Source organism: Amblyomma mixtum, chromosome 6 (genome assembly GCF_055824585.1).
Source record: "Amblyomma mixtum isolate Tamu chromosome 6, ASM5582458v1, whole genome shotgun sequence".
NCBI classification, from domain to species: Eukaryota; Metazoa; Arthropoda; class Arachnida; order Ixodida; family Ixodidae; genus Amblyomma; species Amblyomma mixtum.
Genome location: NC_143017.1, coordinates 94,740,110 through 94,766,652, shown reverse-complemented (window position 1 = coordinate 94,766,652; position 26,543 = coordinate 94,740,110). Strand labels below are relative to the sequence as shown.

The following is a 26,543-nucleotide window of genomic DNA, read 5'->3' as shown; positions in this document are numbered from 1 at the left end:
CGATAAACAAGTCCCAACTCTCTCCCCCTCCATAAATGAAAAAATTCATTGCCGCGTGACGCCTTGTAATTTACACGTAGTACGCTTGCGATATGTACCTATAGAAACCGAATTAACCTACCTTTTCTTGTGCGTCGTCAATGCTGTTTATACAATGAGGCTTTATTTCAGGTTACTGGACCTGCTTAATAAGGTATAATCTGCGCTCACTATTGTAGCCGGAACTGTTAATGATCAAGAATAGCATTTAACATCATATGACACAGATCGCATATATTTACATGAGGTATCGTCGCCGTGGCCTGTAACACCTTGTTTCATGCAAGGTGTTTCACCTAAGACTTTACACAGTTTTTAAAAATAGGCTTTTTGAGTTAGAACGCTTTTTTCGGCATGGCATTCGTAGCGCTGAAGTACACCAGAATAAAGCTAGGACGCGCAAACTAGCAGGCCGGTTAGCTTTTAACTATTACTGTTAGGCTCCTTAAATATTGAGAGACGTGTAGCGCACCGCAAGTGATATCCATATCAGTTTTTAGAATGTCGAAAACGCTGTGATCCTCGACGCTGTGGCCTAACAAATTATGGCCATATCGCGCCAAAATGCATGCGCTTTCGAGAAGCCTGCAGGTAAAGCGACCTCTCCAGTGCAGGTAACTTGTCGAAATAGCCGAAATTTGTTGAGCCACAGCGTCGAGGGTAACCGCATTTTCGAAATTCTTAAAATTGATATGGATGTTACTTACGGTTGGCTACACGCCTCTCAATGATTAGAGCCTAACGTTCAAAGTTAAAAAGTTAACTATTGAGTTTTGGTTAACCAGGCTGCTGGTTAGCACGTCTTAGTGTATGCTAATGCACTGTACTACACGGCTGAAAATGCTATGTGGAATAGGCGTTCTTCTAAATTGAAAACCCCATGTTTAAAAATAGTCTAATGTCTTAGGTAAAACACCCTGTATAATAAGCGTGCGTGGTTGATGTACGGTTTTCGACATATCGTCTCCAACCAGTTTCACGCGTAGGCAGCATTATCATACTTGATATTAGTTAGCTGGCAGACGATACTGAATTTCCCAGCAAAAAAAAATATATATATATTTACGCGACTAACTCTGTGCTGTGAAGAATAATAGCTTTCCCGTTTGCTTCTGTTCCCTGATCGTGTAGTCGTGGTGTTCCTGGTTCAAGTGAACAAGTCGCTCGAGGAGTCCAAGCAGATCAGCTCGTTCTGGACACAGATAAAGCACCTGGGCAACTACTCCAAGGACGCCGTGAGCTCCCGTAAGTCCCAGCATCCAGCACCTACCAATGGAAGCAAAACATTTCCTATCGTTAAATAATAAGCAAGCTACGACTACGTATTCCAAGTCGCCGCTTCATCACAGTTTCCATATTTGCAGGCATTAGAGCACAAAATTCAAATATGGAAATATGCAACCTGTTCGACCTATTTCAACCTGTGGTACTCTTGAACTAGCAGTAAAAAATTTTGTGCTAAGCGGCTTGCGTGGGGTTCGATCCACAGTGCAGCCGGGCGCACACCAGTTTCCAAAGGGTACAACGTTTCTCCTGTCCTTGTGCTCGGTTTATACAAGGTAAGCTGCTTGGAAAACGGGTCTGTGACCCCCGCCTCGTGCAGCTCCCAAACATTAGCCATGACAGACAATGAACTTTATTAGGTGAATAGAAATGGCGGAGCCCCTCTACGCAAGCAGGTCAACCGCCATGAGAGCGTATTCGCCTCGGCGACACAGTCAGCCTGTTGGACAAGCCGAGCCTGAAGCCTGGCTCATGATGGTTATTAGCCGAACTGCCTTTGTTCTGAAGGCCTGGCTCATGACGATCCTTGACCGAACTGCTTTTGTTCTAGTATAACCAAATGGTCATCGTTATCATCAAAACTTTATGACTGAGTGAGCGATAAACCCTGACAAGAATTCAACGTAAAAGGAGACGACTAGCCAGGAAAGATAGGCACTGTCCTACCATTAGGCGCCTGCAAAGATTTATTTGTAAGGAAGTGGGATTCTCTGGAAACCTTGCGGCCTCAGTACTCGGCCTCTCCTGTTAGAGCTAGGCCATACGGAAGTAATTCGTTGTTGAGTATCTTTTATAGTGGGCTCTACCCTACAAATCCGGTTTGTCAGGTGGAACCTTCTGGACGTTTCATGAAGCTTGCATCCGTGGCGCCGAAGCGAATCAAAGGTTGCTTATCGTGAAAATAATGAAAACGCATTGAGCTGTTACCAGTGCGCAACGCGAATGCTTGAGTGTTAGCTGTGGTGCGAAAGAAAATAACTTTTCAGTAATACGCCGTGCTGTTGGAGGTACCACAGCGTCTGGGCGCGCTTGCAAGGTAGATGCTGCAGACCGCCATCGAAGCCGACGGCGCAAATCGAGGAACGAGCTAAGAGCTAACGCTTTAAAAGGGAGGTTGAATATTACGTCCAAATAAGTACTCGAGATAGGAGCTTGGTAACGTTCTTGAAGGTCGCTCTTAATTCCACCACGGCTGCTTTTCTGTTCCTTTTTTAATTCGATAGCGTTAAAGGCTCCGTTACCCACAGAATCCGGCGTCGGCGTTGTGAGCGAAAAATCACCAGCATGGCTCTGGCAGGGGGGCCACCTAGGTCACGTGACCTTGTGACGTCATCACAGCCTGCCCGCCGGATTGCGAGCAAACTGCCCACTGTGGCAGGTGGCAGTTGAATTAATTGGTCGCTAGACGTTGTTAGGATAGATCAACCTGGGTCGCAGAAGCCCAGCTGGTGGCAGCACCTGCCACCGCAGGGCAGTGGCGCATCGCTTAACCACTGCACCAAAGCGGCAGGAATGGTATGATGGCTCCCAGCGATCTGTGAATGTGAAGTCGAGAATGACCAGTTCCTCATATCTGGGAGTCATGCCGTCATATATCGCGTCTTATATTGCGTCATATCTCCACGGTGGAGCTTAAGTGCCCCCTTTACTTTTTTTTTGTAGCTTCCAGCTTAAAGTAGTACCGATGTGAGAGAGAAAACATTGGAAACAATCAGGAGTTTCGACAAGCGGGGTACCGGAGGCTTCTCTTCGTCGTTTTCTCCATCGTTAATTCCTTCCTTATCTGCTCTCTTGCCTCCCTCCTTCCACTGCTTCCTTCTCTCATTCAGCCTTCCTTAATTCTTTCATTCCACTTTTTTCTTCTTTGTCAGTTCCATCATCCCATGCAGAGTACAAGAACCCGCTATGAGAAACCTGCAAAGGAGCGGTTCAACTTCGCACCTTTCGAGTTCTTCTCTCTCTCCCTTTCCCCGCCGCGGTGGCTCAGTGGTTATGGCATTCGGCTGCTGACCCGAAAGACGCGGGTTCGATCCCGGCCGCGGCGGCTGAATTTTGATGAAGGCGAAATTCTAGAGGCCCGTGTACTGTGCGATGCCAGTGCACGTTAAAGAACCCCAGGTGGTCGAAATTTCCGGAGCCATTCTCTACGGCTTCTCTCATAGCCTGAGTCGCTTTGGGACGTTAAACCCTAATGAAGCAAACCAATCTTCTCTCTCTCCCTTTTCCAGAGCGCTGGCTGCGCGCGATCCGCCACGGCGCCCATCCTTCGTCAGCGGCCGAAGACAGCGTGTACGCGCGCCCCCTGGCGTTGGCGCTGCTCACGCGGCTGCTGAGCGACCGCGGCGGGGTGGAGACGGCGCGCCGGCTAATGTGGTGGGGACTCGTGCGCGAACTGGCGCCCTACGCCAGTGGACGATACCTGCCCAAGGACCCGGACAAGCTGAACCGCTTCTGCGTGGCACGGGTGGCCTCCGTGTCACGGCTCGCCATCATGGCCGTGCACCTTTTCAGAGGTCAGTGCGCTGGGGCTGATGCAGAAGTCCTAGGAGTCGGATGCGTGTGTCGCGAGAGAACTCAGGTGCACTTAACGTGAAGCACAAGGGATCTCCACATCATTCACACTGGAACTGTAGACTGCGGCAGAATGGGATTTATGATCTCTTTAGATAGCTGAGGGCCCCTTACACAGTATTAAGATTCTGCAGAGTAACGCGGCAAGAGAAGGATTTATTGGGAGGATCAAATAATGCTTACTTATTAGCCACAAAAATAAGGAAGAAACTTAAGGGATGTGAAGATGTTAATAATGCTTACAAATAAAAAAAAGAAGTAGGGGTAGAATTGGTCGTTTGACGTTTGTGATATTTGCCGCGCTTGGCTTATGAACTTGGGTGCATTCGGTGAAGGGTTTGTAACATTTTAGAATTTTAAGAAATGCAGAAATAGTTTGGTTTAGGTTTGGTTTATGGGGTTTAACGTCCCAAAGCGACTAAGGCTATGAGGGACGCCGTAGTGGAGGGCTCCGGAAATTTCGACCACCTGGGGTTCTTTAACGTGCACTGACATCGCACAGTACACGAGCCTCTAGAATTTCTCCTCCAAAGAAATTCAACCGCCGCGGCCGGGATCGAACCCGCGTCTTTCGGGTCAGCAGCCGAGCACCATAACCACTGAGCCACCGCGGCGGCAAAATGCAGAAATGATGCCAACAGTATACCCCGGAAAGAAAAAAAACACTACGGTAATAATTTGTTCAACAAAAGAAGTAATTAAAGAGTCAGATCTAGTCTAGAAACATATTAACCATTTACTCAACATTAATAACAAAAACGTCATTGAAGAAATCGAGTTAAATGGTGTACGGCTATCTTGCTCACTGTTAGCAACTTCTTTTTTTTTTTTAAGACTTCTAGGTCACTGCAGCTAGAATTCTTCCTCGAATCTATGGCACCTAAATGGGCTCTGAGGTTCCCGGTAGTGCATTTATACCGCCCTATAGAGCTCAAGAAATTCATTAGACCTTCCAATCACTAAGAAATAATAAATGCTGTGATGCTGACAGGCTGCAACTCCAGCCAATACGCTATGTCTCAAATAAAATAGCTTCTCCTATAGAGCGTATCATCAACTTTATATTCACTTCTCCTACTTTTCCAAGTGGATTACCAATAGCCAAAATAACTAATATTTAAAGCCGAAGATAAGAACCTTATGAAATTATCAACCCATATCAATACTCACCTTTCCAGAGTGCGTAGAGAAATTAATTTATGAACGTAGGGTGGATTTTGTTAAGAAACAACATAATAACATTTAGTTTTATAAAAGGAAATATTTTACCCTTTTAACTCGAAATTATTTTAGAGTCATTTGATTACAAAGGCTTTCCGTTTGGTATTTTTATTGACCTTTCGAAAGTCTTCAATTGTCTCGATCACAATATTTTGCTCGAAAAGCTAGAACATGATGACTTCCGTGGTAATTTTCCAGAGCTGATTGAAACATACCTAAAACACAGGGAACAAAAAGTAATAATTACCTATTGAAGTCCTCACTTAAAATCTATTCATTCAGATGTACCACAGGGAAGCATACTCGGGCCTCTATTGCTCTACCTCTACATCGACGACGTTGTTCGCATAGATGATGGTCCTAAAGATATAATTTAAGCAAACGACGTGACCGTATGAACAGACCGCCAAAAATTACAGATCTAGCAACCTGTGCCAACAGAACACTCAGTAAATTACATACTTGGAGGAGAGCCACTTACCCTGAAAACTAAAGCAACTTTACCCCCCCCCCCAAAAAAAAAAAACAAACAAAAAAAAAAACAACCTGAATTTATGCTTACTCACATACTCGGTTTCACTAATATAGAAATAGTTCCTTCGATACAATGTCTATATGTTCATTAGAGCAAAACGTGTCCTTGGACGGCCATGTAAATCGTCTTTTAAGTCAGTTGCATAGTGTTCTTGGCATGCTTCCTGAGCTGCGTTCTGTCTTGCCTCCTGGGATTGGATTAAGAAACTAAAATATAGCCACCTTTTTCTGCGAAAACTTGTGTGCATCGACTTTGTCTAGGTAACCACGGCCTTTAACAATACATTAAAGCTGCATAAATTGCAGAAAAAGGTTATCCGCATAATCGCTAATATACTCCCTACGATAGTAGTCACACTGCCGCTCATCAATTCACAAGAACTAGTTATAGTCATTGCTCTTTATCACCAAACACTTATAGGGGGATATCATGCCAACCGCAAACTCAAAAACCAATTCTCTGATGACAGTGCCCATTTAACACGCCGTACCAGACCTTACCCCGTGCGTTTCGGCGAACTTTGGAATATACTCCGTTGCCGAACCAACTATTGTATATCCGATTTTTTTATTTAGAGCTCCCCACCTACTAAATAGTTTGTCTTTGTCTTTGGGCTAACAGGCAGTTAGATACTAAATTAATTCATTTCCCGACTTGTTCTGATTAGCTGTGTGTGCACGTAAATTTTTCGTGTGTTCGTATTCCTTGTAGATTATGATACACGTATTGGCAATGTATTTTGTCTCTATGCATTGAATGCATTTTGCAGGTGAATACGAATGCGTTCTTTGACCTTCTCCCTGCCCCTGTACAATTTAGGTTGTTAGATACGTATTTGCTACTGCATTTCTCTGTATATACCATGACCCCGTTTCGCAATGTTCATCAGATATGTCAAATCATACTTGTGCTACTCGCGTCAATCATTCCCCACTGCTTTGAATCATGACAATATTCGCTGCTCCAACTGCCCGGCAAGGATGCCGATCACCAGCCAAGCGTTTAATTCGGCTTCTTGGCTCCCTTCAAAACTGTATTGTCGTTGATAAAATGTCTTTGAGTGCATTCTGAAAAGTGCGCTTTTCGTCCTTCCGATTTCAGTTAAATGTTACACCACGCAATCGCTATTATAAATCAATACACCATCCTGTTCTGTGTGCAATAAAACTAACAGCTATTCAAACACTTCTATTGCTGAACCATCGACTTCAGTCTTTCGTCACTATGTAGCGAATGACGTGCGATATGGTTCCATATTCAGGAGGCTGCATAAAACGAAACAGTCTAATGTTGGCTGGCTGCGACTCATGATTTGTATCTAAATCGCCCCTCTAAACGCCAGTGGCCTATGAGAAAGGCCCAACCATACCCAACAATGCTCGACCAAAACATTTTTGAGCAGGAAACCACTTACGAACGCAATTTTTTCATATACTGTAAAGGGTCACTATTAATGTTTTTGCTATCGTCAAAAGCGTTCCTCGGTTTTCTATGGCAGTCTTAACTGTTCGACGCGACCGATGGAAACACTTTTAAAGAAAGATTTTGCTACATATCAGAAGAATGGACAATTACCTTCAATATTTCCATAAGAGTATATTACAATTTTCCAATTTTCAAAATTGTTGTCTGAGAATATTGCAAATTTATTATGGACAGGAGGCTAAAGCTTAACACGCGATAATAGAAGTCCGCAGTCATCGATGCTGTTAGTTGACATCAGGTGTGAACAGACTGCAAATGACTTCCGCAGCTTATGTGCAAGCAGGCTTCACCGCAGAAATAGTCTTGTTGTAAAGAAGAGAGCTTTGCAGGAGTGTAGGGCGCACTATCGCCATAAAAGGACAGTGGACAAGAGGAGCGTATTTGCAATTTTAATTTGAGAGCGCAGCTCTTTGACGCCAGTTTTTGTGTTTAGCTGCGACGCCGTCGCCGTTGTCTGTTGATACGAGCAGTGGACACCTTAGTCACGCTTTTACCTGCGAAACCAATGGAGCGGGAGCTTGGAAAGCAGCAGGAAGGCGCATAACTGCCCTCTTGGAACAGTGGACTCCTCAATCGTGCTTTAAGCTAAGCGGCGTTAGTGATAGACGTGCGCTGCATGCGTTGGCATTGACAAGGTTGTGCCAGAAACACGGCGCTGAAGCCATAGGCCGTCGGCGTTCATTGTGTTTATTGGCGCTGGCGTTGAGAACGTTTTACACTCCGGTCATTTTAAGGAAAGGAAGTGCGCGTAACTGGCTCCCTGGGTCAGTGGACGCCTGAATCGCGCTTATAGGTACGTGGGGGGATGAGGGAGAGAAAGAGATGTGGGCTGCATGCGTTAGCGCTGACAACGGTGAGCGCTCTCTCGCGATCAACCATTAACTGCCACCTGCTAGGGTGGCAGGGTGGGTGGGGACTTTATGTAGATATAAAGAGAAGCGCGAATTTCTTACCAGATATGCGGAAGAACATCCCGTTCCTCTCTCTCGCAACGCCTCCCACAGCTGTGACAAGCTCGCGAAATACTTGCACAGATATCGTCTTTGAGAACCAGGCATTGGCGCAGCAGTTCGAGCATAGTATCCATCCATTTCCCCGTCCACAAAGCTTCCTTCATGACAATCAAGAACTGCTGAGTGTTTCTTGAAGAAGGAATATGTGTGAAAAATAACAAGTTGCCTGTGATTGTACATACATGTCTTGCTCGAATTATTTGCCTCAGTCTATCGAAAAGCTGAAACAGCTGATGAGCTGCGCTCAAATCGCGCGTTAGAAAGTAACTTAATCATCGGCAATTTTTGAAACCTGAAATCGCAGTAAAACCTTACTCTGTTGGCTGAGAACTGAGTTGAGTGCGTTCGTTTTTTTTTTTTTTTGTTTCACTGCAGTGTAAAGCTGTCCTACACTTAGCCGTTATTACGTCATGTGGCGCCCTCTGCGGAGTGCACGAAACTTCGTTGGCTACAGAAGAAAATTTTTGAAAACAAGCGCACTTGGGTGCGGCGGGCGCGATCCGCTTTCTCGAGGTACCGACTGCACAGAGACAGGTGTGTGCTTGCGGTTGTCGCCACCTATCGTTCGCGCCTGCTGGTAGCTTCTATTTCGCATGCGCAGTTCGTGTTGACATTCATTGGAAAGAGCGGTAAAAAGAAAGAAGAAGAAAAATGCCCTGCCCGCACCGCCGGTTGAGTTCGTGTTGACGAAATCATTTTGGGACTAACAAGAAAATTTAAAAAAAAAAGGACATGGGCCGGGATCTTTTTTTTTTTTAATTTTCTTCGTAGTCTCGAAATAATTTTGCAACACGAACTCAACCGGCGACCGGCGGTGCGGGCAGGGCATTTTTCTTCTTTCTTTTTACTACCCTTTATAATACATGTAAACACGAACTGCGCGTGAGATGTGGAAGCTAGTTGTTTTCAATCAGTGGAGCTCAGGAGAGAAAATACAAGGAGAGGCATGTATATGCGCTGAGCGACCGCTTGAAAAAAGCGAATACAAACGTAAAGTCATTTACGTGATCCATTTACTTCTCCAACCTGATAGTACCCGCAAGCGAAATTTGTGCATCCTTCGTAACCTCACCAACCAGCTGTTGAGGGTAAATACATCGGCAACATTGGAACAAGATGTTCTTTATAAGCCAGCGGCGGATTATTGAAAAGAAACAGTGTTGTTCAGAGTTGCCGAAAACAATCTCCGCATGTGTGCATTCGGATGTGCTGTATTTACAAAGTTGGCTCGTGCGGCTGTATTCTTGGGGCCTTAAAACTCGCGGTCGCTTTCCTTGTGCCCTTGTTCGACTCGAACTGCCATGTCAATCAGCACTTTTTCTTATCAAGGAGGGAGTTTTGGTAGAATTAGAATCTGGTAAGCATAGGGTGACAGGTGCCGGCAAAATATGTTAGCGTTCCGTCTCTTCTGGACAGATCAGTGCACTGCGAACAAGTCACAGGGGTCGTACAGCCCGGATGCGCAGCTGATATTGCGATCTTGTATTGGACTCTGGTGCGCCGCTCACACTCTAAGTATACTGAGAAGACGGCACGTGGCAAGAGGAGACAAACTATGTGAAGGAGGATGCAAGCATGAAAACAAAAGTTCTAGGGTTTTAACACAGTTAAACTGAGTAGACGTGCGAAAGCATATCTTTAACTTGGTTAGCTCATAGTTTGCTTTGCAGGGTCGTAGGAAAGTCTGGCGATAACATTACACTCAATTTACACACTGATCGAGGTTGACGCTGATCTGACTTTTCGTGCCGCAGATGGAAGTTGACGAAGACGATGATATGCAATGCACAGCGCGAGAGTGTGTTGGTGTTTAACACGAGGCGTGATCGGCTGCAGCGATAGCCTATAGTGCTCTCGTGCAGTGGCCGGCGAAGCTCATCTGTTCGCCCCTCCGTGGATTCGACACCCAGTAGCGGATAAATTTATTTTATTTCAGCATGGGTCAAGACCACGCTCAAGCTCAAGCTTCACACAAACTTGGTTAGCTGGTTAGACCTGGTGATGCAGTGCTTTCGCGTTAAAACCTCAAGAAAGAACGGGTTAAGCATGGCCAAGCGAGGTCGTCATAAACAACGGCACCGCATAAAATGGCACAAACCTGTAAAGAAGAAGATACGTTAAGCTTTATGTTTTTTTTCCTGATAACCTTGTCAGATAATATTTTCCAAATATTTTCCAGAATAAGTGAGCAGGTGGACTAATGAGTGAATTAGTGAGTGAATAATGCGATAGCGAGTGAATGAACCGATCAGTGAGGGAATCACTGAGTGAGCGAAGTATTGAGCCGGTGAATAAACGAATGAACGAACGAACGAACGAATAGAGGAATAGATAAATAAATAAATTAAATAATCAATGACCGACCGGCCTCGCGGGACATTCCGCTCGCAGCGGTCACCCCCAGCGTTCTCTCCAGCGCCGAGTCGATGGCCGACCACGTGCAAGCGGCGCTTGTCGAGGCGCTGCGCTCTTCCCCGTGGCTCCGGGACGGTCCGACGCGCAACACGGCACTCCTCAAGGCGGCCTCCATGGCCCTGAGCGTGGGCTTCCCCGCGGGCCTGTCGCGCGAGTCCGAGCTGGACGCGTACTTCGCCCCGCTGCGGGACATGCGCGCCGACCGGTCCCTGTCGTCGTGGCTCGCGCTGCGCCGCTTCCTGCAGCGCCGAAAAGGTCCCGCCGACGGCGCTGCCGCCACGCACGCGCACAAGGTGAACGCGTACTACCTGTCCGACAACAGGGTGATGGTGCCGGCCGGCATCATCCAGGAGCCCGTGTACTTCCACGGGGCCGCCGACTCCTACAACTACGGCTCGTTGGGACAGGTGCGCCGAGGCAACTCTGTAGCCCCTTTAATACGCAGCATATTGACGGCGTGTTGAATTTGGTTTCGTTTCTATTTTTTTAACTTGCGTCGCACAGTCGTAAACAGTCTGAACTGACAAGATGGTGCGACGACAGAAAATCGCTGGTGGCTCCTCGTAACTAGGAGGGGTCGCTTTTGGGGCAGGCGGTGGACTTTGAAGGACGTCCTGGAGCTCTCTATAGAGGTACCTTTGTGCTCGCCCTTATCTGGTGCCCGTCCTGATCAACATATTACAGGATATATATTCTTTATATAACCTATCGCATCGTCACACCACGTATCTCTATTGTTTTCCACTTTTCCGATCGCAATATAGTTCAGCTGCCCACCGTGCAGTCAGGCAGTTAAGGTGGCTTCGACTATTGATCTTCCCTGGTTTTCTCCTACGAAAATACCAGTAATCCCTGTAATACCTAAATCCCTGGCCCAAAACGTCTGCATCAGCACGTTGGCGGCCCACCAGCAACGACCAGAACCGTTGGATTTTTTTTTTTTTTGAGACACCGATAAGCAAGAGTTGCGGGGCGCATTGATACGTTATCCCGCCGCTTGTACGCAGCGGCGCTGTCTGCTTGCACTTCAAAAGTGGCCGCAGGATAGGCCTGGGTTTCGAACCGGTTTTAACAGGGGCGACTAAACAGTTTTGGTTCTAAGGATATCGGTCAGTACTGAGTATTGACAGCGTTGTAGCCCTGAAGTGACTTTGCAGTCCATCCAGCGAAACCGACGCAGCCTCACGATCGGAAAAAACATCCATAACTACATCGCAACAGTGCAGCTTGAAAGTATGTCATTAGTTTAGTTTAGTTTATGGGGTTTAACGTCCCAAAGCGACTAAGGCTATGAGAGACGCCGTAGTGGAGGGCTCCGGAAATTTCGACCACCTGGGGTTCTTTAACGTGCACTGACATCGCACAGTACACAGGCCTCTAGAATTTCTCCTCCAAAGAAATTCGACCGCCGCGGCCGGGATCGAACCCGCGTCTTTTGGGTCAGCAGCCGAGCACCATAACCGCTGAGCCACCGCGGCGGCTGAAAGTATGTCATGAAAGGAAGAAAAATTTAAGGCAGTGTGCGTCGGCAAAGCCTCGGCCGCTAGTTTTGAAATACGTTTCTGTAGCATCTCTTTCAGACGCGTGTATGCGAAGATATGTCGATAGAACTTGGTGCTAGGCTAGTTGGTCACTCATTCTTTGAAAATTGAATGTAGCGCTATTAGGAATGCCATAGAGAGACGAAGACCATAGAGTGTTTTTTGTGGCGTCGCCTCCTCTTAGTGGTCTTTCTAACAGCGCTCAAAGTCTCAAAGAAAGATATGCCGGCTCTGCTTAAAGCAATAAGAATGCAGAAGAGTTGAAATCTGGGTAAGTTGGTACATTATACTTAAGAAAAACCAGCCAAAAAGACGGGGACAAAGGAGAGACAAGGCACACACAACGACTGGACTATCAACTGTGCTTTATTGAAAAACAGCCAGTCTCCCAGGAAACCCAACAGAGCATGCGCAGCTCAACGGCACCGCAAAACCAGCACAAAAAAAAACACACAAAAACAAAAAATAAATAAAAAAACAAACAAAAAACAGCGAGCTCGTAAGATAAGCTGCAGTGTCAGCGGGACAAGTAACCTAATTCTTTCTGCATCAACGTGATAGAAGCCGTGCTAACACAGTTATCTCCATGATTGCTAATGTGAAATGCTTCGAGGATTTCCCGCTCAACCTTACCCTTGCCTCTACCGAGAAAAGTGACATTCGAAAACAATTTCGAAAACAATTTGTTTTCGAATGTCACTTTTCTCGGTAGAGGCAAGGGTAAGGTTGAGCGGGAAATCCTCGAAGCATTTCACATTAGCAATCATGGAGATAACTGTGTTAGCACGGCTTCTATCACGTTGATGCAGAAAGAATTAGGTTACTTGTCCCGCTGACACTGCAGCTTGACTATCTTACGAGCTCGCTGTTTTTTTGTGTTTTTTTTTTGTGCTGGTTTTGCGGTGCCGTTGAGCTGCGCATGCTCTGTTGGGTTTTCTGGGAGACTGGCTGTTTTTCAATAAAGCACAGTTGATAGTCCAGTCGTTGTGTGTGCCTCGTCTCTCCTTTGTCCCCGTCTTTTTGGCTGGTTTTTCTTAAGTGCAATAAGAATGCTCATTCATCCGCTGTCCGGTATTTTGGAAACGCGCATTATCATATATCATCCTGTGCAAATTTTCGGCACCACAGACAGAACAAAGAGGCACTGTTTGATGCCCCTACTGCTTAAAAAGGCTTGCTGCGTTGAAACACAGTATTCAGCTGGTGACCAGCGCTCACTGCTGCCAAAATGGCGCAGGCCATGGGCCACGAGATGATGCACGCGTACGACACAAGCGGACGGAAACTGGACCACCGGGGCAAGAGCTGGGACTGGTGGAGCGGAGCGGCCAGGCGAGGATACGAAGAGAGGCTTCGCTGCATCCGCAGGAGCCACGCGAAGGTGAGAATTAAGCGGCATTCCACAGTGGGTGTGTTTGGATACCCGTACTTCATCTCCTTTCCCTCTATTAATCTTAATCATCCTATCCGCTCACGGAACAGTTCGTCCCCATCCCGCCGCGGTGGCTCAGTGGTTAGAGCACCCGGCTGCTGAAACAGAGTACCGTGTTTCGGAACGGACCTCGGCGGTCCTGTTTCGATGCATGCGAAACGCAAAAAATTCAGGGGGCACTTTGACTGTCTAAAGTGGGTAGAGGCGGAAGCGTTTTCCGCACCACCTTCGCTGTTTCTGTGGCACTGGTGGCGTCACATATAATTGAGGACTAATTACTAAGTGATGGCAAATCACTAATTAATGGTTAATTACTTATTAATGCCTGAATACTAATTAACTGCTAATTAAGGATGCTTAAGCTTCGCCTTTAGGAGTGGAGCGCGACAGCGCGTTGTAGCGCTGCCAGGGAGTCCACGGAACGCCACCACCCGTTCGGCGCGATGCCTTGCCCTTTGAACGCAACGCTTTTTGAGGAAAGGAAATGGCGCAGTAATTATCTGTCATCTCGGTGGACACCTGAACCGCACCGTAGAGGAAGGGAGGAAGTGGGAGTGAAAGAAGATAGATAAAGAGGAGCCGTAATGAAGAAAATGAAAATTGTATTTGACGAAAGGAAATTACGCAGTAACTGTCTCACAAAATTCAGGGGGGCACTTTTTTGACCTAAAGTGTGGTCACTGATGTGTGGTTAAGATGTTAAGCTTCGCCCCTAAGAGTGGAACGCGACAGCGTCTTGCAACGCTGCAAAAGGAGTCCATAGAACGCCATCGCCCATTCGGTTCTACGCCTCGCTCGTCGGTAAATTGGTTTTTGAGGAAAGGAAATGTATCTGTCTCTCATTTGTCGGTGGACACCTAAACCTCGCCTGAAGGGAATGGAGGAGGATGAGAGTGAGTGAAGACACCGTATTCACTAGACGCGCCTTTGTTCATTCCAAACCATCGAGCTGGCTTGGCGGAGTGGATAGCATGCTCGTCTCTCACGCCGAAGACCGGGGTTCGATTCCTGAGCTCGACCAATTTCTTAATCGGTTTTATTTATTTATATGGCCTGACTAGTAAAGCTAATTAGGCTAATTAAGTAATTAAGCAATTAACTAAGCTCAGTCCCACTTACTTGGAGCATCACTATACGATCCCTTCAATTGGTTGCATGGTTACTAACCAAAGTACAATTGGCCCCGTTTGAAATTCGCGCACTGTGACGTCACGACCGTTTCCACCAACTGAAAAGCGTGACATTTTCTGTCGACAACTGCTGCTTACAACGATGAGACATTAAAGGCTTCCGCCTTAAAAGGCGCCCGTGAGCTGTCCGATGTCAATATACGTTAAAGATTTCCAAGTGGCCGAAATCATTCCGAAGCTATCCACTACGGCACCTTTTTCACTCCCACCTTCCTCTCTTCGATCACGGCGAGGTTGAGGTGTCCACCGAGAAGTGAGAAAGTTACAGTGCCATTTCATTTTCTCAAAAACCTTTAATTGAGGTGTCCACATGGAGTGAGAAACACTGCTCCTTTGGTTTCCTGGTAGACTCCTCCTTTCTCGGGCCAGGGCATGTACGTTTTATGGTGCCTTCTTTTCCAGGAAACCTGGGCTCGCACCCGGCCACGGCGGCTGTGTTTCGATGTAGGCGAAACGTAAAAGGCCTCACGTATGGTCTGCGTTGCCAGTGCATGTTAAAGATGCACAGGTGTTCGAAATTATTCCGGAGCACTCCCCTACAGCACCTGTTTCTCTCTTTTTTACATTCCCGCCTTCATCCCTCCCCTTACGGCGCGGTTCGATTGTCCACCGATATGTGAGACAATTACTACGCTATTTCCTTTCCACAAAAAAAAATTTTCGAATTTTCCATCCGGTAAAAAGTTGAAGTTAAAGGAAAACCTTCCTAAAGGAAAACTATTCACCCTCTTAAAAAAATGTAATTCCTATCCTAGGGCGCCCTCGCCCTGAGTTAAAAGGGATCAGGAACTCTTACTCTATGTCTATCAGTACCGAGTGGAGCGGTCTGTGCTAGACGGAGCAGTTACGAACAGTATGCGTGTCGTTGTGGCGATAACCGTGTGATCCAAGGCGTCAGGACATTTTCGCCATCCTTGCCTCCTAAAAATTGATTTTTGAGGCAAGGAAATGGTGGAGTATCTGTCTTGCATCTCGGTGGACACCCAAACCGCGCCGTAAAGGAAAGGAGGAAAGCGGTACTGAAATTAAAAAGAGAGAAAGAGGTGCCGTAGTGGGGGTCTCCAGAATAATTTCGACCACCTGGGGATCTTTAACGTGCACTGACTTTAACGACATCTACTGGACCCAACTCACACCAAATCCACATCTGACAAGAACCTCACCCGTGTCATACACGCTTTTCAGGGAACAAATGAGGAACTCCTCGCTACCCTGAAACATGGCCGTCCGGAGGGGGGGGCAAGGGGGGGCGGCTGCACCCCCCTGGAAAATCACTCACTCGAACCGTGAGTGATGGCCGCACGTCAGGGGCGGCGGTGCGCTCAGCCAAAAGAGTAAAAGCGGCCCTGCTTCCACGCTTTGGGTCACATCTGCAAAGTGCCGCGTCCGGGGACGCGTCGTTGCAGACATACAGCGGCACCGGCGAGCATGTGTTTCGAGCCGTCTTGAGATGTGTGCCTGTTTCTTTGATCTCTAGAGAGATAGCGACACGGAGGCAGACAGTGCACACCCCGGCCACCGATGAATTCTTCAGGAGGGAGGGACAAATCAGCCGTGTCCATCCCCGCTTTGTCGGACTGCTCAGGGGCAAGCGGGCGATGAGTTGGCGCCGCCGCCGCTCGCTGTCTCCTCCGATCCACGGGAGAGCGCAGTTCGGTACAAGCGCCGCTTTCAGAATTTTCGGCAAAGGGGATTAGCTGCTTTTGTTCACGGCGACGCAGTCTCCAGAGGCGCCCCCACACCAGCGTTCCTTGCGTCTTCTCCGGAAACCAGCGCCTTTGGTCAAGGCAGCCCGATGGCGCCTGCCTGGCTCGCCTGTCACCTCTGGCTGGGCCTCAAATCCCAACAGCGCCCATGTACTGTGCGATGTCAGTGCATGGTAAAGAGACCGTCCGTCCCTCATAGCCTGAGTCGTTTTGGGGCTCTGAACCTCATAAAAACACACAAAACAAATTTTCCGACCGGAGTGGCGAGTGTCCCTTCCCCTCGGAAGTCGCGCGGCGTTCCTTGCGTGTGCTGTAATGATCGGAGGCCCAGCCAGCGGAGAACGGCGAGACAGTCAGGCGTCATCAGGTATGCGGCCAAAAGCGCTGCTGTTTCTCGGAGAAGACGCAAGGAAAAGCTGGCCTGGAGGCGGCTTCTGGCTCGGCGTTTGCGGGGACAAAGGCTCTAATCCCCTTCGCCGGCGATGCTGAATGCGGCTCTGGTGCCGGACTGCGTTCCTGGGGACTGGCAGCGGAAACAGGCGAGCCAGACCGGCGTCATCAGGCTACTGCGACGGAAAGCGCTGCTGTCCGGGGGAGACAAAAGAGACACTGCGTGGGGCAGCTACTGGCGACGGCGTCGGCGTACACAAAGACGTCTAATCCCTTCGCCGGGAAGGCTGAGCGCGGTGCTTCTCCCGGACTGCCCGTGGACTGACCGACGAGACCCAGTGGCGACGACGGCGGGGCGGCGGCGCCGCTAACTCATTACCCGCGTGCGCCCTGGGCAGCAGACAAAGCCGAGGGGCGACACGGCTGATTTGTCCCTTCCACCGAACTGAAGAGGTCACCGGTGTGAGCGGTCAGCGCTCGCGTCCCCATCGATCAGGATCGTCACTCAGCAGCAAACGACCTTTGGGCCTGGGAAAACAGTTCGCGACTCAGAGACGCCAAGTTCCTCCTTGCCCATGTATGTGTGTGTCTGTGCGGTGTGCGCCGTCACGTGGGGAGGGCGGAGCCAAAGAAGACGCTAGCAGCCCATTGGACGCTCAACCCGAGATCAGATTCCCTACCTGGGTACCTGGGGAATCTGAACTGCATTTAAGCAGCAATCTGTGGGGTGCCAGATCATCCTCCCTCATTTTCTGACTTTGGTCTCCGTGCTACTGTACAAAATGTAAAATAAACCTTCCAGCTTTGCTATTCCTCCCGAAGGCTTCCCTCCGTAGTCTGGCTGCTTCGTCCTAATGCGGTGAAGACCCTGGTCCCGATCTCCGAGCACAACAGTGCGCGCCTCTTTGTTTGTGCTTCGGTGTTTTTAGTGGCCGGTTGTGAACGAAGCTGAGAACAACCAAGACAGCGGACGAGAAAACGACGAGCGGCGAGTAGTGTGTGTGCAAATACTCGACTGTGCGGTTGCGCGAGCAAGATGGAGCGAGGTGTATGAAGCTGCGAGCGTGCATTTATCTTGTAAATAAGTTTTCGCTGCATACATAGTCATTTTTTGTTTTCAACGTACGCATTCAACCGTTTTTCCAATCAATGTGTATATATTTTTAACACTACCAACCCCGAGGAACTCCATAGCCAGCTTTGTCTCGCGCGGTCCCGAATGATGGATATTCGACGCTTCTTCAAGCGTCAGCGGTTGTCTGACGAAGCATTATCCAAATGCGCCCCTGCAGATTCTGGTGTGACATGTGACAACGGTGTAACATTTGAACAGAGTGATGCAAGCTTTTATCACCGGACAGTAGCTGATGTCGTCGACTCCATGGAAGGGACTCTGTCAACAGTGAGTTCAGGTGATGCAGCAGGCCGAGATGATTCCATTTCTCCTTTCTTGGGATTCAAGTCCGGGTTTGACCAGAGCGATGCAACCTTTCATCACCGGACAGTAGCCGGCGTCGTCGTCTCCATGGAAGGAACTCCACCAGCGAGCTCCGGTCACGCAGTAAGCCGGAACGATTCCCTTTCTCCTTGCTTGGGATCGAAGTCCGGAGACAACATCAAGAAAACAAATAACTTGCCTCAAGAATATGACTTAGGAGAGTTTCTAGGCAAAGCTAAACTCACTGGCATACCGGACTTTTTGAAGTTACGTCTTCTTACTAAGCCATGGTCGCCAAATGTCACATATGATTTTAAGAAGGATGTAACACCTGGAAAGAGGCCTTTTCGACATCAGTGGCTGGGAGATTACGCCCCCTGGCTTGCGTACTCAGCGACAGCGAAAGGCGCCTTTTGTCGTTTTTGCGTCATTTTTCCTCCGCGTGTTCACCGGGGTACTCAAGGTAGTTTTATCGTGCGCGCTTTCAGTAACTACAGAAAAATGCACGAGGCGTGCAGGGATCACGTAAAATCCCAATGGCACCAGGAGGCAATGACGGCCTCACAGAACTTTATGGATGTGATGAAAGGCAAGCAGCTACCCGTTGTACAGCAGCTGAACAGAGCACTGCACGCGCAAGTTGAAAGGAACCGTGAGAAACTATTTCCAATAGTTTCCACCATTGTTTTTTGCGCGACGCATGACTTGCCGATTCGCGGCAAGCAGTCCGATAGTGGAGTCTTCAATGATCTGCTTGACTTTCGTGTAGAAGCTGGAGATACTCTACTTCAGGAGCACTTCGCTTCTTCTGCTGGCAATGCCAAGTACACTTCTGTCCGCGTCCAGAACGAGATCATCACAATCTGTGGCGACATCCTGAGAGAGCAGATAGTTACCGAAACTAACAAAGCGTTTGCTTTTTCCGTTCTTGCTGACGAAACTGCAGATATTTCAGGAAAAGAGCAGATGTCTATAGGCGTTCGCTTTATTGACAAGGCGGAAGTCGAAGTGTGCGTTCGAGAGCAGTTTTTGGGATTTGTAGAGCTGGAGCAATTAAACTCCGCTTGCATCGCCGCGGCAATCTTGAAGCTTTTGACGAATGTCGGACTGATTCTTTCGAACCTCGTTGGACAGGGGTACGATGGATGCTCTACAATGGCTGGAAAAGAAGCTGGAGTGAACAAAATTATACAAAAACAGTTCCCGAAGGCACTATTTTTCCACTGTGCAAGTCACAAACTAAATCTCGTCATCAACGATTTGAACGACGTCTCTGAAATTCGAAACACAATTGGGATAATCAAACAAACCATAAACTTCTTCCGCGAGAGCGTGCTCCGGAGAAAATTGGTGCCCAACATTCCGATGCTGTGTGAGACAAGATGGTCTGCAAAGTACAAGTCTATTAGGATCTTCTCTCAGCATTACGTGGCCATAGTCGAAGCACTCGAGCAGCTCGCGTCCACGGAATCATGCTCGAACGCTGCAACTAGACAACGAGCTCACATCCTCTACTGCGCAACAACAAGCTCATCTCATCTTTCATCGTCTGCTTGCATATTGTGGCGAAGTACAGCGCTCGGCTCGAACCAGCTACGAGCATTCTGCAAGGTGTATCCATGGACTTCCATTCTGTGCATGGCCACATCACTGAGCTACAACGTATTTTTCGCGGCCACCGGACAAACGCTGTAGAGGAGTTCTCTAACATCATGAATGCAGCAAGGGAGGCAGCCAATCACTTAAATGTGGTGATATCTGTACCAAGACAAGTCTCTCGTCAGGCCCACCGAGACAACTACGGGATTCAGTCGCCAGAGGAATACTACCGTGTGGCAATATATGTGCCGTACTTGGACTCCCTCACTGCTTCTTTAGCTCGGCGCTTTTCTGAAAGCAATGAGAGGAGCTTCAAACTTCTCCAGCTGCATCCATCAAAAATGAAGCACTTGAGCCGTGTTGAGTTCGCTGTTGTCGCCGAAGAACTCCAGTGCTTTTACGGCATCGACAACTTCAAGGAAGAGGCCATCTCTTGGTACGAGATGTGGTGCAACAAAACTGGGGACCCATCAGAAATAACTTACTGCGAGCTTCTACATCAGGCCAAGACATTCTTCCCTGGTGTTGCAAAAGCCATTTAGGTGGCTCTGGCTTTGCCAGTTACTACCTGTACGGTCGAACGCTCCTTCAGTACAATGAGGAGAGTGAAAACGTGGCTACGCTCAACGATGACAAACGACAGACTGGACGGCCTTTGTATGATGAGTGTGCACCGAGAGCGTGTAATGAAGCACAGAAATGAATTTATCACCAGTGTCATCACGCAATTCGCCCAGAAAAATCCGAGGCGTCTACAGTTTCTGTTCAAGGAAGACTGACTGAGTGACTGTCGTTGCGTGTTTGTGAACATATTGTGCTGTGTGCTGGTCATCAATCCGGGTGTGTCGAGAACCCGTATGCAGCAAGACTGAGCACTCTTCTCCACGAAGTGATAGTATATTTTTGCATTTTTATTAATTTTAATTGTTTCTTCGTTGATAAACTCCAATGTATCTCTCCTAGCCTCGCTTTAATTTGCTGTTTGTAATTTTTCTTTCATGCGTGTATTTTACTTATTTATTTTATTTGTATATAAATAAATAAATTTACTCCGCAAATAGTGCCTTTTTGCTACGAACATACCCCCCCCCCCCTCCGGCGCCAACAACCAATGGGCCCCCCCCTGCAAAAAATTCTGCGGACGCTGTTATGTTTCTACCCCCCCCCCCCCCCCCCCCCTTAACTCTCTTTGTGTGTTCCCGTCACACCTGTGTCCACTCGGACCACGTGGGCCCGATCATGCAGCTACCGTGAACATTCATCGAGGTCGACAACCTCGCGACGACCATGGGAAGTTGGATGCTTGGAATGCCCCTCCGAGCCTCAGCGGATTAGTGTGGCAGGAATGTCAAAGGCCATTGTCAGCAGTAATCCCAGCGAAATTCCTTGAGCAGAGTGCAGCGGCGACGAAGGCAGGCGAGGCCCAGGAGCTATTGTCCGAGCAACCACCGTGAATGCGGAGGCGACCTGGCGGCGCCGGTCACGCTGGCGGATAATTGAAGAATTCTGTGTCCCCGACTCGCGTTCTGGGCAATCGGCGGGGAGGCAAGTTCATTCCCCTGCTGGAGGACTTCGGGAGATTCCTTTCCCGCAGTGCTGGATGAGTCAGCATTCTCCCCCTCTCATCGGCCCAGCTGTGGGAGAGTGGAAAAGCTCGCACCTGCCCAGCCGTGGGTGGTGACAAGAACGTCCCCTTCGGTCCATCGGATTGGACAGTGCTCGTCGACCATTATTCCCCAGCCAGGGATCTGGGGAAACCGGACGATATTTAACTCGGCCGTGAGTGTGGCCGAGAAGCCTGCTAGCTCCAGTCGACTACGGTTGACGAAGACGTTGCCCTTCCACTGAGAGCCATTCTCAGTCCCGCTCTATGTACATAATGTAAATACAGTTTTTTTTCCTTCACTTCCCCTACTCCCCGTCACCGGCCCACGTTTCCTTCCTCCTTCGGCATTGCGGCGGTGATCCTGGACCCGATGCCTGGTGGGACACGCTTCTAGCATCGGCAAAATATATCAACGCCCTTGCCCTGAAAGACAAATACATCAATACTTCCACTGAAATTCCCATCCCTTCAGGATACACGGGTGCTCAGAACACCAACATGGACGCCGACATCACGGCAGGAGAAGTCCGCGCCGCCCTCAACCAGATTAAAACCACCGCGGCCGCTGGCGACGACCACATCACAAACAAGATGCTTCGTAACCTCGAAGATCAGTCCGTCGAGGCACTCACGGACCTCTTCAACCAACACTGGCATGAGGGTCGCCTTCCAGACACTTGGTTTGGTTTGGTTTGGTTTATGGGGTTTAACGTCCCAAAGCGACTAAGGCTATGAGAGACGCCGTAGTGGAGGGCTCCGGAAATTTCGACCACCTGGGGTTCTTTAACGTGCACTGACATCGCACAGTACACGGGCCTCGAATTTCTCCTCCAAAGAAATTCAGCCGCCGCGGCCGGGATCGAACCCGCGTCTTTCGGGCCAGCAGCCGAGCACCATAGCCACTGAGCCACCGCGGCGGCCCAGACACTTGGAAGCATGCCAAAGTGATTTTCATACCTAAGCCAGGCAAACGACTCGAGCTGGGCAACCTTCGGCCCATCTCGCTCACGTCCTGCCTGGGAAAGGTCATGGAACACGTCATACTCAATAGACTCCACACTCACGTAGACCAAGAGGACCTTTCCCCCCCCACTATGATCGGCTTCAGGACCGGCCTCTCCACTCAAGACATTATGTGGCAAATCCAACACGACATCCTCGATCCGAGACCCATCCGAGCTACACGAACCATCCTAAGCCTAGATGTCAGCAAGGCTTTCGACAACGTGTCACATGCTTCCATCCTGGCAAACCTCTCACAAATGAATGTAGGCACTCCCACTTACAACTACATCGCCGACTTTCTTCATAACCGCACAGCAGAACTTCACATTGCAGACCTCCACAGCGAGAAGATCACACTAGGCACCCGAGGAACACCACAAGGAGCAGTCCTATCTCCGTTACTTTTCAACACTACAATGAGAGGCCTCCCTCCGCTCCTGGAAGAGATACCTCACATTAAACACTCAATATATGCCGATGACATTACCCTGTGGACCAACTCTGGCTCTGACGGGGAAATCCAAAACTCCCTCCAAACAGCAATCAATAAAGTACACTCCTTTGTACAGGCGAACGGGCTCACATGCTCCTCCACGAAGTCCGAATTACTAGTCATCAGGGACAGACGAGCTCGCCTGCCCGTACCGGAACCGCAAGAACCTATTGTGCTTCAAGTCGATACCCATCCCATACCTCCGGTCCGCACCATTCGCGTTCTGGGTATGTTAATACAGAACAACACGCAAAACTCGGAGGCCATTCAGCGCCTCCGCACCACAGCCAATCAGATCAACGGCCTTATCCGCCGCATCAGCACCCGCCGGAGAGGTATGAAGGAGGATGACCTCTGTAGGCTCACGCAAGCTTTCCTCATTAGCAGGATAGTCTACTCCTACCCCTACTATCACCTCCGCCGGAAGGACGAGGAAGCTGTGAACAGCATTATACGTTCAGCGTACAAAGCGGCACTGGGGCTACCTCAGTACGCCAGCACACAGCACCTCCTCCAACTCGGCATCTACAACACGCTCACAGAACTCATAGAGGCACACAAGACCGCCCAAATCCACCGCCTCTCACGCACTAAACACGGGCGGCTCATACTTGACCGTCTCAACATCAACCCCATAGGCGACGTCCACCCCACGACGCCCATTCCGATAGGGGTCTATAGCCGCCTAGTTATAAAACCAATCCCCAAAAACATGCTACCTGGCCGCCATGATACGCGCCGTCAGCTGAAAGCCCAAGCACTAGACTCCACATACCTTGCCGACGAACACGCAATATACGTAGATGCTGCACGGCAAAGTGCAAACACATACGTGGCTTGTGCAACCACGCCACAATCTACTATCGTCACCGCCGCCACAGTAGTAGCTCACTCTCCGACAGCGGCAGAAGAAACCGCCATCGCGCTGGCCATCGCTGACCCACGTACGCGCACAGTCCTCAGCGACTCCAAAAGAGCGATACAAAATTACTCGGCAGGTTTTATCTGCCACCCCGCTGCACGCATCCTTCGCGGCTGCACTCCCGACCATAAGATCAATCATGGTCTGGGTACCCGCCCACGCGGGAAACTCTGGAAACGAAGGGGTCGACCGACTAGCCCGAGGACTAACCAACCGGGCGGCCGGCCCCACGGACCCAGACGCTCTTGCTGAGGCTCCCCAGACCTTTGCCGAAATTACCAACCTCTACAGAGAGATGAGACGCCAGTTCCCGCCTCCACACCCCGACTTGAATCGAGCGCAAGCCACCTTGCTCCGCAGGTTGCAGACACACTCCATCCTTAGCCATTCTAGGCTTTCACTCATCACAGACGGGGAATACGACCCCGTCTGCCAAAATTGTTACCAGGGAGAAATCGCCACCCAGGCTCACATCCTCTGGGGTTGCGCGGGAAATCCGCCCCCTCGAACCTTACTGCCAGCTCCCTCCGAAGACGGATGGAACCAACTCCTCAGAAGGCCAGACAAGAGCATCCAACTGGCATTCATTTCGTGGGCCCAGGAAGTCGCCCCCACCTGGGGGCCACACCAAGCCCACCTGCCCTAAATCCCGCCAATCTATGGCAATAAAGTTGTCTCTCTCTCTCTCTTAACGTGCACAGCACGCGGGCGCCTTTTGCGTTTCGCCTCCATCGAAACGCGGCTGCCGTGGTCGGGTTCGTACCCGGGTACCCCGGCTCGTTAGACGAGCGCCTTAGCCACTGAGTCACCGCGGCGGTATTGTTTTTCGACAATTCGGCTCTTAGCGCTCGGAAAGTTTATTTTTCTTGTGAATGGATGTGTTTCTGACAAATTTTGGCGTTATTCGGCACTCGTCTTTGCAACTTCTCCGGGATTTGGGCTGATCCTCAACTGAAATTGCGCAGAATGGGCGCTAAAAACTTTTCCTGCTTAAAATTAAAACTGTATTTTTTCGCGCTGAGTCAAGTGCTCTGTCACGGAAAGAAATGCGGCGAAGTCATCCGGCTGTGACACCACGTGACACCTCGTGACACGTGCTCCGTTCGGCTGTATGGATGACCATGTAATATCAGTGCGAGCTATCTTTGATTGATCCTCTCTGTGCGGGCCGCACGCAACAAATTACTATAAATGCGTAATGCCTCAAGTCTATTCGTGCAAATGTTTTTGAAGCTGGCGATACATATTTGCTATTAAATTTGACACAAAAGCGGTTTGAAAATTTTCGCAAATTCAACAATACCACCGTTCGTAAGCGGAAGGCGCGTTATAATTGTTTATCTATGGACAAGAGGTAATGAGTGAATAAGACTCATCGTTACAGTCGCTCGAAACGTGACGGAGGGATTGAAAAAAGGGTGTGAAAGGTGGGGAAGGCAAAGGAGTACTGGCGGGCACGTGTTGATAGCGATCACACACGTGCAATCAAGGGCACGTGTAGGCACCACTGCAGCGGGCGCAGCCCGTGAATATACCGCATACCATGCTGGAAGGCCTTGAGCTCCCGTCGGGCTTGTTGCCGCGCGCAGGTGGAGGGCGACACGCTGACCTTGGAAACCGGGCTGAGGCAGGACCCCGAGAACCTGGGCGACTTCGGCGGTGCTCGGCTGGCATACGAAGCCTTCCAGTCCCTGCCGGATCGTAGGCGCGCCCTCTCGGTGGCGGGCTTCGGTTCCGAGCGGCTATTCTTCATCGGCCACTGTGTCAAGTGGTGCCGCTCACTGGCGGAGCACCGAAACCAGGGCTACGCCAGGGGCCGTTCGCGTTGCATCGTGCCGCTCATGCACATGCCGGAGTTCTCCGAGGCCTTCGGTTGCGGCCAGGAAGCCTACATGAACCCGAAGAGCAAGTGCTCCTTCTGGTAGTGATGTGTGCGTGGACTAAGGCAGACTAGAGCGAGGAGGACTGACATTTTTCTCCCACTGGTGTGTATATTATGTAGTAATCACCAATTTGAGGGTAAGTCGACGCGGCGGTACCAGTCGTCAGACGCGAAAACTGTTTCAGTCGTCCGATATACATAGAGTAGCAGGTGGAACACCTATTGTATTGTACTTTGAATCTCGTTTCACATATCTTCCATTCACTAAGTGAAACTGAGGTGAGGCTTATAAAAGCTTCCATTTCAGTCAGTGAAACCGCGTTCGAGTAAAATACGTAGAACAATGTAAAATATCATTAAAATATGTGAAACAACGTTGCAGTGAAATAAAGTTGTTTTATTTAGAACAGTGTCCCCCAGACGAATACCTGGAACACCATTTCGGGCCGTATTCTGAAGAATAATTTGTGAAACCGCATTCTATAGGTAGCGCCTGTTTACAGGGGCTGAGCCAGAAAGAAGGCCCTTCAAAAAACAAAAATTCCCCGGCAGCCCTGTTCTACCGGCACCCACAGCCACTTTTGCCTCTCGTCGTCCGTCCTCTCGTCGTGTTTGCGACGCTTTGAGCACTGATCATCCGCTTTGTTGGGCAGTGCTCAAGTTAATTGCAAAAAACTGTCCATGTAGCGATGCTTTCCGATAATTAATAATACCTTGTTAAACGTGATGCTAGCAAACCCAGGTTCTTAAGTCATCCCCATAGATAAATGCGTATA

At 49.2% G+C, this 26,543-nt stretch overlaps 1 protein-coding gene across 1 annotated transcript in view; it reads left to right on the top strand.

The window, feature by feature from the left end:
- LOC149339744 (endothelin-converting enzyme homolog) overlaps positions 1–26,168 on the top strand; it is a 38,779-nt gene extending 12,611 nt beyond the window's left edge. The window contains exons 6-10 of the mRNA XM_089550988.1: positions 1,171–1,284; positions 3,552–3,836; positions 10,540–10,970; positions 13,342–13,485; positions 25,475–26,168. Of these exons, the coding sequence (XP_089407114.1) occupies positions 1,171–1,284; positions 3,552–3,836; positions 10,540–10,970; positions 13,342–13,485; positions 25,475–25,810 (1,310 nt within the window). The 3' untranslated portion in view covers positions 25,811–26,168. The remainder of the gene's footprint in view (positions 1–1,170; positions 1,285–3,551; positions 3,837–10,539; positions 10,971–13,341; positions 13,486–25,474) is intronic.
- The last annotated feature ends 375 nt before the right edge of the window (positions 26,169–26,543 follow it).